General features: G+C 41.0%; 1 protein-coding gene across 1 annotated transcript; it reads right to left on the reverse strand.

Annotated features, from left to right (window-relative positions):
• Positions 1 to 8,853: 8,853 nt before the first annotated feature.
• Positions 8,854 to 19,584, reverse strand: LOC121551043 (low-density lipoprotein receptor). Its single transcript, XM_041863568.1, has 18 exons — positions 19,304 to 19,584; positions 14,745 to 14,870; positions 14,498 to 14,620; positions 13,942 to 14,319; positions 13,671 to 13,793; positions 13,440 to 13,562; positions 13,144 to 13,263; positions 12,644 to 12,769; positions 12,357 to 12,528; positions 11,834 to 12,061; positions 11,602 to 11,720; positions 11,344 to 11,483; positions 11,075 to 11,216; positions 10,653 to 10,796; positions 10,284 to 10,538; positions 10,065 to 10,139; positions 9,742 to 9,905; positions 8,854 to 9,588 (listed from the first exon to the last, which is right to left on the reverse strand). The coding sequence occupies exons 1-18, from the start codon at positions 19,359 to 19,361 to the stop codon at positions 9,556 to 9,558; spliced, it is 2,649 nt and encodes an 882-aa protein (XP_041719502.1). The 5' UTR covers positions 19,362 to 19,584; the 3' UTR covers positions 8,854 to 9,555.
• Positions 19,585 to 20,939: the final 1,355 nt, after the last annotated feature.

The raw sequence follows: 20,939 nt of genomic DNA on the forward strand, positions 1-20,939 counted from the left end.
ATTCATATTCATTATATAAATAGGCCCGTTTAATTTTGTCTGGCTTGCCGATCCAAATAAAATGGAATATTTTTTTCACATATAATTTCAAAAACTGTTCGCTAGGCGTAGGCAAGACCATAAGCAAATAGGTAAACTGGAATAATACTAAAGAGTTAATCAGGGTGATTTTTCCACAAATTGACAGGTATTCTCCTTTCCATGGTAGCAAGATCTTATCTATTTTTGCTAACTTTCTATTAAAATGTATTAGAGTGAGATCATTTATTTCATTTGGGATATGTATTCCGAGTATATCCACATCACCATCAGACCATTTTATTGGTAAACTACATGGTAATGTAAAAATTATATTTTTTAGTGATCCAATACGTAATATAGTCCATTTATCATAATTTGGTTGTAATCCAGAGAGGTTAGAAAATGTATCTAGATCCTCTATGAGGCTGTGGACGGATTCAAGTTGTGGATTTAAAAGAAAACATGAATCATCAGCGTACAATGACACCTTTGTTCTTAAGCCCTGGATTTTTAATCCCTTGATATTATTGTTGGATCTGATTTTAATAGCTAACATCTCGATGGCCATAATAAATAGATATGCCAATAGGGGACAATCTTGTTTCACTCCTCTTGACAGTTTAAAACTTTCTGAGAAATAGCCATTCTTTACTATTTTACACCTAGGGTTACTATACATGATTTTACCCCATTTTATAAGAGATTCTCCAAAATTGAAATGCTCCAAGCATTTATATATAAACCCCAGTCTTACTTTATCAAATGCCTTTTCGAAGTCTGCTATGAATAGCAGGCCTGGTTTCCCAGACTTTTCAGTGTTCTATTGTTTCCAGTACTTGCCTTATATTATCTCCAATGTATCGCCCATGTAAAAAACCTGTCTGATTAGAACGAATAATGTCCGACAATACCTTTTTAATTCTATGCGCTATACATTTTGCTATAATTTTTGCATCACAACACTGAAGCGTAAGGGGCCTCCAATTTTTTAAATGGACTGGATCTTTATATTTTCCACTTGTATCCTGTTTCAGTAATAATGAAATCAGACCTTCTTCTTGAGTGTCTGGTAATCTACCATTTACATAGGAGTGGTTAAAACATGCTAATAACGGTCCTCTGAGTATATCAAAAAAGGTTTGGTATACCTCGTCTGGTATGCCATCCAACCCTGGAGTTTTCCCGGACTTAAAGTCTTTAATTGCATCCAGAAGTTCCTCCTCTGTAATTTCACCTTCACATGAGTCTTTCTGTATGGCTGTTAATTTTACATTATCAATAGAAAAAAAATCTCTACAATTAGCTTCAGTTAGAGGAGATGGAGGTAACTGAAACTAAAACATATGCTTAAAGTACTTTGTTTCCTCCTTCAAAAATATAATTTGGTGAATCATGGGTGACTCCGTCATTTGTAACCAGTTTCAGTAAATTCTTTTTGGTAGCATTCCTATCAGCAAATATATTTGTTGCCAATATAAAATGCAGTTTTGTATATATACAAAATATTGATTTGCAAATATTTCTTAGAAATATATTGCCAATTCAAATTAAGGGTCCTAGTTTGAGACCATTGATGGCCTTGCCTTTTGTGTTAGTATGAATATTAGTATAATTTATGTTGAGTAATAATCTCCAACATAGTAGCAATGTGTGTCAGATATAATGGTAATCTACTCTGTAAGCATCTAATGTTTTTGTGTTGTCTGTGTGTGTAGTATGGTGTAGTAGCCCATCACAATTATGTTTTTGGAATGTGACTCAGTAGCACAGCTGGGGGCGCTCTAACACAAAATGTAAATATGTATAGGCCCATATGCACCATGCTGCTCCATCCCTATAATAATAATATGCCATTTAGCAGACGCTTTTATCCAAAGCGACTTACAGTCATGCGTGCATACATTTTTGTTGTGTTGCTACCATGTTGTTGTCATGTGGTGTTGCTACGTTGCTGTTGTTGTTGTTGTTGTTGTTGTTGTTGTTGTTGTTGTTGTTGTTCTTCTTCTTCTTCTTCTTCTTCTTCTTCTTCTTCTTCTTCTTCTTCTTCTTCTTCTTCTTCTTCTTCTTCTTGTGGGTTTTATGGCGGACTACATCCAAAAGTTGTATTGCCGCCACCAACTGGACAGTTTGAAACCAAAAATAAAATTACAATAAAAAAAATCCATACTTAAGTGATTTTAACAATCCACCCTAATAAAAATAGTACATTGCCAAAACAAACAAAACTCCCACTTCTTCCTTCTTTTAGTTCTCCATATCTCCCTTCTCAGGCTCTAGGATCTGAGAAGGTGGTACGGCTTTTGCTCATATTCCATGTAACTCCTTTGCTGTGAAATCTTTCAGCCCCAGGAACCGCTCCACCGCAGTCACAATGATTTCAATCTTCCTAGATCTTTTCTCCACCTTGGCAGTGCTATTTATCACCATTGTGATAAAGGCCACAAAGTCCAGCTTTTTAACCTTTAAAATGTCAGGATCATCTTGACGTAAGACAACCCCTGCAGCCTGCAGTGAAGGCCTATCCACTACCATGGACTCTACTTGTGCAACATTCAAACTCTCAACCCATTTCACAGCTTCTGCATATGAAATGTTCGGTACAACCCTGACTTTGGCCACCTCATTCTCCTTTACCCTTGTGGGGCATTCAGAAGATGTGGCTTCATGATTCCCACCACAATTACAACATGTCACATTTTCTTCACTTTTATAACACATAATACATTTATGATCTTTACATCTCGGCTTCTCCCTTCTGCAAACACTTTCTACATGACCAAAAGCTTTACAATGTTCACACTGCATTGTTCTTGGGGTAAATGCTCTAACTCTGTAGTTAATATACCCTAACCACACTTAATTAGGGAGAGACTCCATTTAAAAAAACGAAAGAACAGATAAACCCTTCCCCCATTCACCACTCGATTCATCCGATGTGCTTCAATCACTCCAGGAATATTTTTAATCTCTTCCAAATCAACTTCCCACGAAACGCCGGACATAACCTACATAAGGGACCGAAACTAAGGGGTGCCCTGTTCCGAAGCGACACACACAACACTGCAAACATATCAAATCAATTAAGACACAACGCATGTTCCTTCTGATCCACAAAATCACAAAAAATCTAAACAAGCCCGCTTCTCGTGATCCTCACATCCTTCACTTTACCCAGCACTCTCTCCACCAGTTTGGATAACTCAATTGGTTTCTTCAAGATTGGTACTCTGCTCAGCTGTTCCTTATTAACAAACCGTACTCCTACTAGATAGGAAGGGTCATTCTCATCACTGTACCCTACTTTGCTCCGTTTTCCATTCTTTTGAACAATACTCCAATTCTCCTTGATTCTACCGCCATTGGATTCGGATTCCACTTCATCATCCGCTTCACCATCTTCCGTGAATCTGTTTCGTCTCCACACCATGCTACGTTGTTGTTGTTTTAGGTCTCTCTTAATTTAGTGTTGTGGTGTCTCTCTTGTCGTGATGTATGTTTTGTCTTATATTTTTATTTTTAATCCCAGCCCCCGTCCCCGCAGGAGGCCTTTTTGCCTTTTGGTAGGCCTTCATTGTAAATAAGAATGTGTTCTTAACTGATTTGCCTAGTTAAATAAAGGTTATAAATACGTATATATATATATATATATATATATATATATATATATATATATATATATATATATATATATATATATATATATATATATATATACGTTATGTCCTAATTCTCTCAGTATATTCTGTTTGTCACCTCAACATTCCTGTGGCTCTGACCTCTGAATTGGTCTTTACTCACATCCTTTCAAACAACAATCTTGTATCTGGTGTTACATGGCATCAATTATCATTCATGTTCTCTTTGCTGTTTGCTCTTTGTACTTAGCTACTCTGAGTCATGTCTTCATCTCCCTGGGCCCCCCAATAAAACATCAGTTAAGTTTACACTGCAATTCTTTGCCAATCTATGTAGTTTATCACCACTGTCAAACGAGTCTGTCAGATAATAACAAATCCCACCAAAAGCAAACAATAGTGCCTGAGATAAAGAGAATGTTTCTGGAATGATGATTGACTTTAAGTAGCTTCATCCACCTCCTTCCCTGGGTCATGTCTTGAATAGTCGACCAGGTATTGGAGGGCTCTAGGGAGTGTGGCTGCAGTGGGATTCAGAAAGGAGGAAGGTGTTTGTTTGAGGTCTGAGGTGATAGCCAAGGGACAGCAGTATAACTGGGTCGTTGCACGAAATGAGTGCCTTTTTGCATCCCTTTTATGTTTTCAGTAGAAACTGTGCACCAATATTAAATGTTTAAAGCCTGATATATTCATTGAAGTGTCCTTTAACATAGACCACATGGAGAATTCAATAAATCCGATTTTTAAATGAATAAAGACAAAATTCAGTGCTTTGACATGTCCCTCCGTGCACCCTCTGTGACTTTCAGGAAGATTTTAAACCACTTAACCCTAACATTTCTCCAAGTTTTCACCATCACTGTAAATTGTTATTTTGCTGCTTTGACAAAGTCATTTCTGAAGATTAATATTTATTTAATGTGATTAGTGATTAATAATAATACAAATAGAAAAAAAAACACTGTCCCTCATTTTAAGGTCAACCCTATTACGTGAACTGATCTCTCGTTTTAATATGGTGAAACTATTACTTAAAAAAATTATCTAAAGAACCATTCAACATCTAATAGTCAAATCATAGCGTAAAAGAAGGTCAGTTGGTTCTACTCTTTTTGGCCATTTTCTGGTGTTTTGTGGAAAAAACTGAGTGGGTCGAGCATAACATGTCAACCCTGTTACCCATAGATAAACAAGCTAGAAATGTTTTAACAATGTAAAACAAAATTCTGATGCTTGTATTCAATTGCCCCTCCCTGTGGCACACAACAAGCTTCCATTTCCCCTGTCACAAGGGGATGTATGGCTAATTTAAGATGAAATCGTCAACCCTGTTACGGTCAACCCTGTTACTTTATTTCGCACTTAATAGGCACTTACTATAGTCCTTTTTTTATTGAACCATAAAAAAACATTAAAACACACAAAATCACATGAAAGCACTTTACAAACAGAAATAAGCTTTAAAAAAAACCATTAATGTTGGGAAAACTTGTTTTTTATTAAGTTGAACATGTGCTCTTTATGGCAGAATGTTAAAATTAGGTGAAATCAAACAATTTTATTTTTTTACCAAGTTACACATCTCAAAAGGCACCGAATTGGTGGATCAACCCAACCACACTTTGACCAACTTTGTCAGTTATGTATTCTTTCATTATAGCGTACCTCGTAGGCCCAGGAGTTTTTCTCACCTGACCTGGTATTAATTGGAGTTAAAAATTAGATGAAGATTGTCTTCATCTGAAGAAAATAGATCAAGATGGGATGAAGAATTTTGCTGGAAGCAAAACTACTAATCAAAGCTCTCTGATGTGTAGAATGACATACTGTATCATGTCATCATTACGCAAGAGGGCTCACCTAAAGATGTAGAGTCACTGAAATAGGTAAACAATGGACAAAACATCAACAGGGTTCAGAAGCAAGCAGTGTCCTTCCCTGGCCCATGTCCTCATTTCCACCCACTGCTTCCCCTTCTGGGAAAAGTGAATACGTCCAACCTCTGCATAGAATATTGGCAGATATTCATTGTACACAAAATACATAAGGATGGCCTCACCATTTATCTCTTCTGTAATGTTTACTTAAAATGAGATAGTATGGGTAATATGTTTCCATATAGATAGGATGTACTGCATATTAAGTCCACTGACGATATAAACTGTTTATTACACCAATCTGTTTGAATACCAGTATAAAGAATACTGCCCATATTGATAGTTTGTTACAGTTTTACACTCTGCTGTACCTCTAATAAACTCCAGCTCCAGTTCAGCTGTACTAAACTCATGTTGATATGTTAATGATTAAGGACAACCCTAGGTTCTTTGCTTGAAAAATGCCTCATGCCAACAAAAACAACCAGTCTAGGACACTGTGTTAGGAAATGAAGTCATATTCGGGGGGAGCAGTTATTTGTTTGGATGAATGTCACAAGTAAAGTAATCAAACAAAAGGAGGCCAAATATCCAGTTGAATAAGTGTCCTAGTTACTGACAGCTGGTTAACATTATTCAGCCAGTGATCCAAACCCAACATCTACTGTGTCTTTAAGTGTGTGCAGTATTGTCCTACTGTAACATGATAATCTAGTGTCCAAGGTAAGTTAGCACCCATGACAGTCTAAAAAGGATGGATACTCTCCTCATTTTCCTCAATGGCAGCCAGAGTCACATCCTGAATGGAATGGAGGTTTATGTGTGTTTGTATGTGTTTGTATGTTTGTTATGTATTTACTGTATATGCGTAAGTACGGACGTGACTGTGTGTGTGTGTGTGTGTGTGTGTATGTGTGTGTGAATGTGTGTTTTCTTGGTATGTTATCATTTATCTCCCCTTCAAAGCCTTGAACTTTGTCTGCAGTAGGGGGCCTGCTGCCAGGACACATGGACGGTTTGACCTGAGCCATAGAGCCTGAGACCTAATTTATTTATTGGATGCTGTTCATGTTATTCTTGGACACAGTTTTTTAAGGCTGCCACACAATCTGCTAAATTGTTTCAGTTGGAGATTTGTGCTATGAAAAGTGTTCTCTTGAAGTGTTCTTGTGCAGTAGCTTTGACATAAACTGGTGTCATTGTGACTTTGTAGACCAGAAAGCTTGTGGCAATATGACATGAAGATGAGATATTGCAGTCTACATATGGAAAGAAAGTACCCATACACACTTCATTCCAGCTTGAACAAAAAGTAGGCCTATGTCCCGTCAATAAATAATCAGATCTATGCAGAAACAGAGTGCTCCTTTTTCTTTATTGAAGACTAAAACAAGCTCACACTAAAGTTCAGTGGTCTGAGTCCATATAATTAAACACAATAAATCAACATAGTCCGGAAATATAAAACAGCTCTGTGATTTGTGTATTTACAATCATTCAATTTCATAAATAAATACATTATATCTTCCATGCTTCTGCCAGGAATTACAGAACTGTTGTGTTATTCAACAGACTGTCATTCTGCTGATGTAATGGCCACTGGTAGTGCCCTTATTATCTAAAAGGATAAAGAAATTGAATTCTGAAAATATTTTATTCTCAAATTAATTCAAAAAATATGATGAAATGATAAAAAATATATAATAGATCTATGTGAAAGGTGACTATTTTGAAACTGCCAAAGCATCTCAATATTGATTAATTATGGAAAACCAAAGGCAGTAAACACAATTAACACAGCTAACTTGTAATATGTATTTTGTGTATGTATAACACATCAGTTAATTAATTACAAATGTTAACACCCATCACACAAAAAGGCTTGTCAGACAAAAACTTCAGGCATACGCAAAGTACCAATCAGAGTGTAATGATTCTAAAATAAATATAAGCATTTATTTATGTACATCAAAGGTTTAACGGTGTACAAATTCTACACTGGGACATCATGACCAGAAGAATTTACAAATATTTACATATACATGATAAACATATAATATTTATATATTCATGATCTGCACTGTTGATGTTAGTTAACACACATTTCTGGATTTGTTTCATATGGCTATTGAATTAAACAATCTCTTTAGCCCCAACCCCACATAAAAAAAAACGTTCATAAACATAAACAAACACTTTCACTGACTCAACAATAATGTCTTTGTTAGGCTTAGGCCATATGTAATTACCCCAAACTGGCTCTCTGTGTAATGCCTGTAACACTGTCACATCCTCAATGTCAAACACATTTAATTGTAAACAGTTAGACACAATTTCACTCTGATCTCAGAGAAAGACATGTGAAACATTGTGGCCTAAAGCCACCTCAGCACCATCCTTAGTATTTGAATAAATCATCTGGTTAAAAGGTTATCAGCATGATATATAATGCACTTGGACGGCTTCTATTCCAATACCTAGAACTATCATAATCAGTTTTTACTTAGTCAAATAAATCTACATAAAACTCTCTCCAGTAAACAATGCTGTGAAAACCATTAAAAGGCAACTTATGTTTCTGAACCTGAATGAAGACATGAAGATGCTACACTCTTAAAAAAAGGCTTCAGCTGTCCCCATAGTAGAACCCTTTTTGGTTCAAAGTAGAACCCTTTTGGGTTCCATGTATAACCCTCTGTGGAAAGGGTTCTACATGGAACCCAAAAGGGTTCTACGTGGAACCAAAAAGGGTTTTTCAAAGGGTTCTTCTATGGGGACAGCTGAAGAACCTTTAAGGTTCTAAATAGCACCCTTTTTTCTAAGAGTGTAGTCTGTGTACTACTGTTGCATGACACAGTCAAATGAACATGGCTCCAATGGTCACATGGTCCCATGACCCAATGTTTTAAGGCTTTCTGTCATGGAAGAATTACACAATTATATACTGCTCTCACACGGTTGGGCTGAGAGAACGGGAAGCTTGAGAAGGAGGGGGTGACAGAAAGAGAAGGAGGGGGTGACAGAAAGTTAGACAAGGGAGAAAATGAGAAAGATACATCTTGGACAGACTGTCCTAAATCTACTCTCTTGGCTTGCAATTAAACACCATAAAAGGGAAATTGAATGTTCCCACAGTAATAGTGTTACCAAGGCACATAGACATACAGTATAAGCGTTAGTGTGTCTAACCGTCCATTTGGATAGTGCTCCACTAGTGAGGCAATGTGGACGATTGGTATAAAAAGCTATGATTTGACTTTATCCCTGTCTGGTGATGATATAGAGGTTAAATTGGCACATGTATAGAATTCAAGACGACATTCAGTATCAAAGGGTTTCATTTCAACAAGTGGCTCAGTCTGATTTTGTTATTAAAACAATTTAGGAACAAAGAAATTAGTCTAGACATAGTACAAGATATGATCCGCTCATTATTTCTCAACATTTTGTCAATAAATACCTACGTTATTTACAATCCCTCATTTCTGAATTCTACGTAGCAAGAAAGAGAGAACTTTCTCATTTCTAAGTGGTGTTCAATAAAGTTGCAGTCACCTCATATATCAAGGGCACTTCTTCACAAAACACTCAAATATTACAATTACATTACTGTTCTTTCATGGTTCAACTTCTGGAGAGTCCTCCATTTGTAAGATATTTCACAGTTCAGACAAATTGTCTCTGAGAAAAAATACTATAGTGTATAATGGGCCAATAAAACCCAAGCTTGGTGGAGATGAGTTGATGGTCTCTTATGGCTCTGGATTGTGCACAAATGGGCAAGAAAGTCTGGATGGGAAATCTTCCTCCTTTTCCTGCTTTTCTATCCAGAGGTTCCATTTGTCTTTGAGCACACAGTGATTTGGTCAGCGGTATGACACTTTCTCTGGCTTCTTATGTCTTTGAGGTTGTGAGGTAAAAAAAAAAAAGATTGTCCAGGTAGCTTATATAACATGTCTCTCTTACTCCTCTGCTCTCTCCTCTTAAAGCGTTTGTGTTGGCAGGGAACGTCAGTACGACTGTCAAGCCTCATCATCAAGACTCACAATCTGTCTCTGAGGGGAAGGAAACAAAGATGAATACATTAGGTCACTGAACTACAGCTACAACATACCATAGGCTACATATCCCCATGCTAATACTTCAAAAACACTAGCATACTCCAAGTGACATTGAGATTGACTGTGTATGACAGATTGGCCTCTTACCGGTGGGTAGGAGTAGCCATCTGGACTGTGGCTCCTGCATATGTGCACCTGGTCTTCAGTGGTCTTCTGGTAGACTGGGTTTTCAAAGTGAATGGTGTTAGTGTTCTTCAGCCTGTAGTTCCTCCACAGCAGCGCGGCACCAAAGGCCACCAGACACACAATGGCTGAGAGACAGAGAGAGAGAGAGGGGTTAGAGGGGATTTGTTGATGCTAAAGTGGGGTTTTAACATCACTGTTGTGTAAGAATAATTCTAACTAACTGTGTGTGTAAGAATAATTCTAACTAACTGTGTGTCTAAGTCAGTGATGTTAAAGCAACTTACCTATAGGCAGAGCAATGTATAAAGCTGCAGGGGTTGAAGGGACTGTGGGTAGAGCAGCAAATTCATGGCGGAAGTCTGAAGGGAAAAACAAGAAACATTTAGATCAATGATACATCCTGTCAAAGTACGACGTTCCAGGAAAGTTTAATCTTTAAAAATATATATTCATTGCTGATAACTACTGCATTTAGTGAGAGCACACATTCAACTCATGCTTACCCTGAGTGGTGACTTGAGGCACTGTGGTAGTATGGGCCTGGGGGATCCTGGGTTTATCTGGCTGGGCAGGCTGGGGGTTGCGTGGCACAGGCTTGGTAGTGCGGGGAGGTGCAGGTGTAACTGTGGTAGTGATGATGGGGGCCTTAGTGGTGGCGCGGGCTGGAGGTGCAGGGGAGGTGCGGGCGGGTGCCGGTGGGGGTGGGGGGTTGGTGGCTGGAACATTGGGCTTGACTGGAGCTGCAGGTGTTGGTGCAGCTGGTGAATACACAGAAAACACTTAGGTTAGAGATTATACAGGAAGCAAGGGATTATATATTTCCCCTGTGTTATACTACATAGAGAGGCTTAGGGTGCTAGCTAGATATATACCTGGTACACATTTCCTCATGTCTTTGGCCAGCAGCATGTTGTCAGGGCATGCACAGGTGTACTTGGGGGAATGTATGCCCACCTGGGGGGCTGCCAGACACATGAACTCACAGCCTCCGTTGGCCACCTTGCACCAGTCCCTGCCTGGAGTGGGGCAGAGGGGAGGAGGGGATTAAGTCTGGGTACTGGTTTGTCTCAATAGAAAGCACATTGCTATTGCTATGCTACTGCAGCAGTGTAACTTAATTGTAGTAGTCTGAGGCTCCAGACACAAAAATAACACTTTGAATAAAATGCATCCCTGAGGTGCAACCATCATGCCAAAACACATTAGTGCCTAACTCCATGGCTACTCTTGCATATACAAACTACTGATCTAACTAACAATGGGAATATTAAAAGCTGAGAGACTTGATACATACCAGTTGGCTGTTTGAGGTTGTGGTACAACACAATGTCCTCTGGGGATGCCAGGTGCTCTGCCACAGGCTTGATGTCCCTGCCCGTCACACGGTTGGCACTCAGAATGGCATTATTGCTGACATCTGTCCAAAACACTCTTTCCTACACACACAATACTCCATTATAACATTTCTTATCTCTGCATAAACATATAGAATATTTGGTTGTTTTCAGACTTAATTTTCATAGTGCCTCATTTGAAAGTTAAAGTTATGATTTTGGCGCTCACCTCAAACACAGTGATGCCTAGGGGATGGGCTAGCCTGTGTTCATCTATAATGAGTGTCCTTCGGCCGCCACCCTGGACGTCAATACTGGAGAGGGTGTGCAGCTTGGAGTCCACCCAGTACAGCCGCTGGTTCAGCAGGTCTGACCAGGTGAGAGGACAAGAGAAACTAGTCAGACCAGAGTGACCATGCAGAAACACACACACAGTTATGCATGCGCACCCACACAAACAAAGGTAGGAAGTTATGAAAGGGCTCACCAAGGGTGATTCCATTGGGCCACACAATGTCGTCTGTGACCAGAGCAGCACGGTCTCCTCCGTTCAGACCTCCCTTCTCAATCTTGGCTGGAGTTCCCCAGTCAGTCCAGTACATGAAGCTAGGAGGGCAGGAGAGCACATTTATTGAAGCATGTCATCATTCAATAAATATCCTGTGTAGACTCAATGTTTCAGTTATTATGCTCATTGCTGAAGCCAGTGTGGGACCTACTTGCTGTGGGGGTCGACCACGATAGCGCGGGGCTTGGCCAGGTCATTCTGGAAGAGAGTCTTGCGGCGGCTCCCATTGGCGGTTGACACGGAGATGCTGCTGCGGATACTATCGGTCCAGTAGATGTTGCCGTGGACCCAGTCAAAGGCGATACCTTCAGGAGCCTCGATGTCGCTGCCAATCACAACTCTGTGCTGAGCTGTGTCTGCAGCCAAGTCCATGGAGGTGCTGGATTGTAGGAGAAGGGTGGAAAATAGAGAGAAAATATATCCTTCAAATTATCATCATCATCAAGATATGGTCCTCTGTAGCTCAGCTGGTAGAGCACGGCGCTTGTAACGCCAAGGTAGTGGGTTCGATCCCCGGGACCACCCATACACAAAAATGTATGCACGCATGACTGTAAGTCGCTTTGGATTAAAGCGTCTGCTAAATGGCATATTATTATTATTAAGATATCACTGGGAGCAATAGGCCTACAACAGGGCTCTATGGATAAAGAAAACATGGAAGCTTTGCTCACCAGTAGATCTTCTTCTGGGAGAGGTCAGACCAGTAAATCTCCTTGGCAACTATGTTCATGTCCAGAGCCACTGCGTTCTTCAGGCGGGGGATGACACGGGTGTACTCACTCTTGTCCAGTGTCATCTTCCTCACCTCATGGCGATTGGTGAAGAACAGATAGGCTACAGTGCCTGTGTGATCAGACGAGAGAGTATCGTTCCAATTACTGCAATGCATGACCCATGACAATATAAAAATAAACTTCAGCAAAGTAAGCATTCAGTCTTTCTTAGGTCCGATACTTACCGATGGCCTTGCAGGCTTTGGTGGCTGGGTCGACCTGGTAGCCCTCCTCACACTCGCACTTGTAGCTGCCCATGTGATTGACACAGATCTGGCTGCAGATGTCTGGGCTGGCACACTCATCGATATCTGTGGGAAGAGGTACAGGACAGATGTCACATATGACGTCTGTGTAACTGGCACAGTGTTGGATAAGGTAAACAGTTGCGTAGGGTCAGACAAAGGTGGTGTGACAGTAACAGCACTGAGTCATCATGGCTCCACAGGGAAGTGGCCCAGTCAGGACAGAGACCTTCTCACCCCACTATCACCAGCTTTTCACTGCCATACAGGATTGAACTAAGGCAAAGGCATCAATGGCCACATGGCCTGGCACTAGTCCTAAAGGATGTACAGTCTGAAGTCCACATTGGCACAGACATCAGATCCAATATGGCTGCCGATTGAGCCAACCTTTTGGGCTCTGTGGACACACATGCAGGTATAGCGGTAAGGAGTTTTACCTTCACAGCGTTTCTTGTCCGTCAGGTAGTAGCCGGTGGGGCATTGGCACTCATAGCCGATCTTCAGGTCATTGCAGATGTGTGAGCAGCCGCCATTGTTGTACAGGCACTCGTTTGAGTCTGCAGGGAGGAGAGAAAAGTGACAGTTCACCACACCAGTCCACAACTCCTCCTTTTTCTCAGCAACCACAGCTAGATAGCATTCCCAGGGTTTCCATCCAACTAATTTTACGTGAGAAGCTAACCACAGGCCAAACAATATTCCCCCTAAGTACATGTTCCATCTTCACGCTCACCACACTCTCTGAGAGGCTCATCTGACCAGTCCCTGCAGTCGCGCTGCTTGTCACACACCTTCTCCATGCTGATGCACTCCCCACTACGGCACTTAAACCTGGTGGGGCCCTTGCAATGGCTCACTGTGGAGGAGAGGAGAGTGTGAGTATAACACAAAGGTAGTCCTACCATTCCAGTAGGTCACAGTAGTAGAAGCAGAGTTAGTAGCTTAAGGTGGGGCAGGAGCCTACCATTGACACAGCCTATTTCATCACTCAAGTCTCTGCAGTCGTACTGGCGGTTACATTGGCGGCTGCCGTGGATACAGGTGCCATCACCACATTGGAACTCATCGGGGCGGCAAGTGAGGCGGCCTATGGAGAGAAGGAGAGGTCAGTGAGAAATCCATATGCAACTTAAATCCATATGCAACTTACATATAACCTTGAAACAGAGAATATTAAACCAAATATAGCTAACAACAGTAATAAAACGGTAATAAGAGAGAGAGAATGTACTCACTACAGTTGGTCTCGTCAGAGCGATCCAGGCAGTCGAACCCTCCGTCACATTTCCAGCTGCTGTGGATACACTCCCCGCTGCCACAGTGGAACTCCCGAGTGGAGCAGGGCTTGGTGGCACCCTCAGGGGCCCGCGTCCCACAGTTCTGCGTCCACTCGTCGGAGCCATCCGAGCAGTCGACGTCTCCGTCGCAGGCCCACAGGCGCGGCACACACACAGAGTTGTTGCACTGGAAGGAGGTGAAGCTACAGGTGGCGGGTGGGCAGGAAACCTCGTCGCTCCCGTCATCACAGTCCAACTCCTCATCACACACAAAGGAGGCCGACACACACTGGCCGTTACTGCAGCGGAACTCGTTATCTGTGCAGTGCTTGGGCGCTGTGGGAGGAACAGAGACAGGTGTGTTAGAGTGGAGCCTCATTTGTCAGGCTTATATCAGTTAGGAAAGTATGGGACTGAGAGGGAAAAGAGAGAGTAGATGAGAGAAGGGGAAATGTTAGGAGGTGAGTTAGGGGAGAAGGGTACAACAGAGAGTGGAGAAGACAGGACCACTCACCACAGCTCTCCTCATCAGCTCCATTCTCACAGTCTGCTTTGCCGTCACAGAGCCAGGTACTGGGAACACACTGGTTCAGACGGCCACCACAGCTAAACTCTGTGGGTCTGCATGTTCTGGCCACTACAGGTGCAACAGAAAAGAGAGAACAACCATCAGTGACTGAAACTGAAAAAGATGTTGAACTATAAGTGTGGTTCATTACTCTATTGTATTCCAATTAGCTATGGCGGTATGTGTTACTCACAGCAGGTTCTGGGGAGCTCGTCAGTGCCGTCTCCACAGTCATCTGTGTCGTCACACACCCATCTCAATGTAATGCACTTCCCGTTCCCACACAGGAACTGCCTGGTCCCGCATGTTGTCTCTGCATCTATGAGGGAAAAATAGACGTACACACATGGTCAGTCAATGACTATTCATTCTGGTGAACAACAAAATCTAAAAATCGAAATGGGATTTATGGAGCATTTAACTGACTAACATTTACAACCCCAGACACATTGTATAATGGGACAATAAAGCTCTCATGAATGAAACCAAATGCTGTTCTATTTATTTCTGGGTAACTGGCATAGCACACAAATCAGACGCTTTCCCGAGAGGGGTTGCATGGCAAGCCAATAGCACTGCAAAGCCTTAGCAGGATAGGACCACCAGTGGTCATTCTCTGCTGTGCTTTATCATCTACATACTGTAAGGTCAGTCAAGAACACAACACATTCTTTGAACACCTGTATCCTGACACCACAGTAAACCACAGGAAAAGGAAAAAGTGTCTGTTTTCTGTAACTCTGTGGATGTTATCTGAGGCAAATACTTGAAAAGACCATAAATCAGAATGTATAGAGTAAAAACAGAAGTGCCAGAGCAGGTTGTGTCTGGTGGGTCTCGTTTCCCAGCGTGCATTCATATGTGACAGTGAGTGGGGGAGGGGCTGGCTGTTCAGTGGGCTATGGCTGGGATGCTGGTAACACATTGACAAAGAAGCAGGGGGATGGGAGAGAGAGGCCCATTATGACCCTCTCCCTTTCAACATACACACTTACACATGTACAGACACATACACATGCAAATTCCAACCTGCCTATAGAGGAGGAATGTGGAGAATCTACAACTCAAACACACTGACACATGCACACACACATGCACACACATTCACACACACACACTAATATTTACACCTGCCATTAGTAGTGGAGAACGTAGATTTTTGTCAGTATTTGGGTGGTGGTGACTGAAGACAAATGAAAAGAGACCGTAGACATACAGTACTGGCTGATGTTATGTTCTCCTTAACATCTGAATTATCCTCCATGCAGTTCTGAATGCTGTTCATCCATCAAACAAAGACATTCTAGACCACCTACAGCTCTCCACCTAACCCCCTATCTAAATCACCCTAGTTAGTGAACTGGAAGAACCAATTAAGACACTGTACTGTACATCAGTGCCCCTGGCCACAGAGAGCACTCACAGCAGAGTCCAGGTACCCCTGGGAATTCCTTATCCTGCACTTAGGCCTCAAAACACTGGATGGACACCTGTTTCTGATACGAGCCAGAGGGAGGAGCTTGACCAGAGGGAGGAGCTTGAATCACACCACTGGTAGCTGATTGGGTCAAGCGGAAGGTTCGCATGATAATAACACTAGAGACAATAGTGGGCTAGGTGCTCTTTTCACTGACCAAAACAGGACAGTTTTCTGTTCCTGGGTGAGGTGAACCTTTAGTTACTCACCAACTGTTTTGGTTTCAGGAACAATAATACCTACTGAATTGCAGTACCATGTTACTTCAAGGATGTAAATAAGGGAATTTGGAAAGATTGAACAATTTATGCTCATTTAAGAGAAGGCTCATAGTTTGGCCTACATTTCTTTTACTGAGATATGTTGGTCTTAAACTGTGACAGCACAGTTCTGTTGCTTTTCGGTCCGTTCTATTCAACAGATGTCAACAGCAGATCTGGGAAAGTTGATGGAAATTAAATGGGGCCATCTAGTACAGATATAACTCTGTGAACAAACACTATGAACATGAGAAGTCAATGTCCTCATTCACCATGTCTCCACAGCTACACAACAGATTACCGCTATTCCAGTTCTGGACCCAGCTGTCCCCATGTAAGAGTGTACTATGGGCGGCTGTAGTGGTGGACCCTCTTCCATGTGGACTCCCTTTCTTTAAAGGTTTTTATCATTAGTGACTTTAATCTTATCTAACCTGGTTGTCTTATCTATAGAGTCCCCTTGTGAGTGAACAAGACAAGCCACAAAATAAGAGCAAAACAACACCTGAATGAATACCCGCACAACTGAGAGAGAACATAAGCGAATACCCAGATGTGATCAAATTTCACACTGTCATCCCTTGGAAAACAGTTTGCGTTCTGGTAAATCACACAATGAACAAAATATGCCACTTTCCTTTACCCTCTATGGCCAGTTGAGTATATTGGCTTAATACCTGCGAACTCTAATTCAAAACTATCAACGTCTCTCTCTTTATCATATCCACCTGTCCTCATTCCCAGAGAGAAATGATGGTCAGATGCAGTCAAATGCCCTGCCTTCTATAACATTTGGTTAGGCTTAAAGTTCAGTCCATCAAAGCCTCAGACTGACAAGGTTTACTGATTAACCTTGGGGATAAACGAAACGTGGCATACTTGTTTGTTTTGTCTGTCCTCTGATGTGTGGTGTGTTTAATTGATCTATCGTCCCCTATCAGGACAAGCTGGATGAGAGGAAACAGCTCTGCCCACTGTTTGATGAGCTGCTGAAGCTGGCTAATAAAGTCAAAATCTCTTAATGTGACAATTAGAAGGCATGGACATGGTTCACAGACAGTATGTTAAAGTGATTTGCTGAGGCTTACAGTGTTAATCAGTACCACTTTCTAAATAGATGATGGAACAGATTTTTTTTAGATGGGGCATGTCATTCTGCAACTACTTGTATTTATCGCTCAGTATTCTCCATTTAGGCCCTCAGAAAATGTCAAGGCAAAAACGGTATTCTTTCTAATTATTTGCAAAGAGTTTGAATCAAGTTCCCAGTGTGAGTCTCCCATTCGATGTCACCATTCGATGTCACATTCTCAATATATCAGCATGTTACAGATGGCGCAACATGAGGGATGTCCGCTCCACCTGATAAGGCAATGGACAGTGTGAGAATGAGCGCAGACCGTTTCAGACTGCTGATGCTCTCACAACAACACAACTCTGTTGTGTCAATGGATAGGAGTGTGAGAGCCAGTTATAACACGTTCCTGGCACTTTTTTCCAAACATTTCCATACTGGCCCCAACACTAACACTGGAAGTTATTGCATACAGGGCAGATGGTGTTGAACCAATACGTTGGAATGTTGCCTCAAGAGAAATACATGAAAGTCATGCTTTTTGGAGGTGGGCAAGAGGGATTCCTTTAATTCTCAGGGGGCCCCACCACAATGATGCCATAGGGCCATCAATACATCATGAAAGGGTCAAAAACGTGAGGGGAGAATTAAATGTTAAAAATGTGAGGGAACAACAGAGGGTCTAGATTGCAATGTGACTGGTTATTGCATCAGTTGAGGAGAACACATTTAGTTTATTGCAGCCTTGCTATGTAGCCTAATTATACAATAATTCATTTGGAAACTACTGTACCTGAATTTGGAAGATTTTTGCACTTTAAAGCACCCCACCTCTGTTTTTGGTAAAACGCTGAGGGATGGGCCTGAAGAAATTTTACCTCTCTCAAATTCATAGACAGAGCTAGAGTATGGATGCAAGGACTGACCATCCATGATATCAGAATTCTAATTTTAACTGTGTTTTGAGGCTATACAGGATTTGTTTACATTTAGCCTATGTTGTTTACAAATATTGGAGGAAAAAACTATTTTGAGTTCTGATGGGGGTACAATAGTTGAACTAAGCTCATTAGGTATGTAGATATTCTTCCAGAATCAATTAGTATAATTAGGTAGATACCCATAGACTTCCAGTCATTACGCTAATGCTAGTTAGCATTGGCTCGCTAAACTACCTCTAACTTCCTTCATACTGGCCACATGGTATCCAGAGTTAATCTGACTCTGGGGAAGTAAAAGGCCTCATTGTCAAAATCCCGAAGTATCCCTTTAATTTATAAGTCCTAAAATTGAAATAGCAATGAAGGACTATAGCTTTAAAATAACAATAGCCTACTAACAAAATAATTGTCTTCCCAAAAAAATATTGTACAATAATGCAAAACTGTAAAATGCCTCGCCCGGCTCCTATTCAACAACCGGCTTTCCGAAACGTCTTTTTGCACATTCTCAAATCTGATTGGCCACGGATGGCCAACAACGAATCAGAGGCAGTGAATGTAGTTAATTCATACAAATGGGCCGAACATTTTTTATAATGTAAATGTATCTAAGGGTAAATGGGAGTGCACTAATAAAAGAAACAATGGCCCGCGCATTGTGTTGTGATAATAAACTATTTGTTTAGCAAAATATTATCGCAGCTTCTTCAAGATGCAACACAAATTTGACCTACATTCTACAAATAACTAGCCCCCTCCCCCATCGTGATGCATCAGGCGATGTCAGAGAGGGGGCTATTTAAACATTTCAAATCGATCCAAAATTGCCATTTACGATAGACTTAATATTTTACAAGAAGGTAGACTATGTTTAAAAATAGACTTACTTTGCCACTATGCATTAATGGTACAAATAACAAATAAGCCAAATTAATTGGGAATTATTCAGAAGTTGACAATACACTAGAGTAGACCTATGTTAGAATAGAAGATACTTACTTGTTTGGACAAAACAGCAAGCCAGGAACACCAACAGCACGCACAGCAGCCGCCACATAGTGTGCAGACAAATTGTTAAAATGATTTACACTTTACTCTGACTTTCAATAAGGTATTATGATACAGCTATAACAATGTCTATGATATGTTACTCCTTTACCAAGTTAAAACGATTGTTTTATTTTAAAGTCACTGCTTCCAAGCTATTCCGTTCCTCTGCTCTTATGTTCTGGATTCAGATGCGCTTGGAACGAGAGGTTAGGCAAGGATGCTCCTGACAGTGTAATAATGTTTGGCAACATCAGACCAATTTCAATGTGGTCCAGGAGTGGGCGGGAACGGGAGGAGCCCAAGAAGCGTAGGGCGGGGTTTGGAGTGGTGTGATCTCTGGAATACAGAGCCACACTATCGAGAGGCGTGTCTTCATACGATCTATTTTACTACGGTTTAACCCTTTGTGTGTGCGTGTGTGTGTATTTTGAATTCATTCTTGAAGCTCCAGGCACGAACACACACACACACACACACACACACACACACATACACACACACACACACACACACACACACACACACAAGAGGTGGGCCTAGACATACCAATATTTGTCTATAAGACCATTCTGACAGGCGCTTCTAAGTATTCAAAAGCAGAATCTCCCTGGTCAAAACAATAGATAAAGATTCTCAGAAGTTTTGGTCAAAACATGTTTGCTTGCTTTTCCGTGGAGTTGGTAAAAGTGGTAACTATAAATGTGATTCTTAATAGTGATAGGTTCTACATATCTCAGTAAAACTAACTTGTGACATTTTGATAAAACTATACATTTTCATAACTCAGCTCAATCCAGACACAAACAGAAAATGACAGGCTGTTGGGGTTCCTCGACACAAACAGAAAATGACAGGCTGTTGGGGTTCCTCGACACAAACAGAAAATGACATAGGCTGTTGGGGTCCCTCGAGGTTGTCCCTATGAAATACAACAGAACTGAGTGGGGGAAAAGATAAATAAAAATAAATAGGATGTTAGTGAACCTGCCATAAAGCCATTAATGAGGTATATAATAATGATATTATCAGCTAATTTCCTGTCTTCAATAACAAAGAGGGTTGAACCTCACCTTCCAAAAGGAATTTATGAGCTGCACATGACCAAAGGTCTGACTTCAAATTCTCAATTGTTCTCAAGTCCTGTGAAGATACGCAGGCACGTGTCAAGCAAGTACAAGACAAAGTTTGAAAATAGAGAAAGCGTGATGGCATATAGCCTTGAACCAGGGTTTCAGGAGCATGTAACAGGAATACAGAGAGAGTCCTTTGACACAAGGGCATAGATTATTCAACAAACAAAACTATTACAGTTCCCATGAACTAACCTCAACAACACAAAATGAACAAAATGCAACAAACCGTGTTGTGTGGGTAGACACAAAGCTCTAGCATTTAATTCAGCAAGCCAACACCACACTTAATTCCTAAATTCAGATGGGGTTTGAATGAAATATAACTTTCAAGTGAAGAATCTAATTGATTCCAGACAAACAATTTGGTTGCAGAACTTCCCTCAGACAATAAGCACAGAACATGTGATCAGGTCTATCATGATGGCCTTGAGGGCTAATTCTCTTCTAGTTTG

Source organism: Coregonus clupeaformis, unplaced genomic scaffold (genome assembly GCF_020615455.1).
Source record: "Coregonus clupeaformis isolate EN_2021a unplaced genomic scaffold, ASM2061545v1 scaf0010, whole genome shotgun sequence".
NCBI lineage: Eukaryota > Metazoa > Chordata > Actinopteri > Salmoniformes > Salmonidae > Coregonus > Coregonus clupeaformis.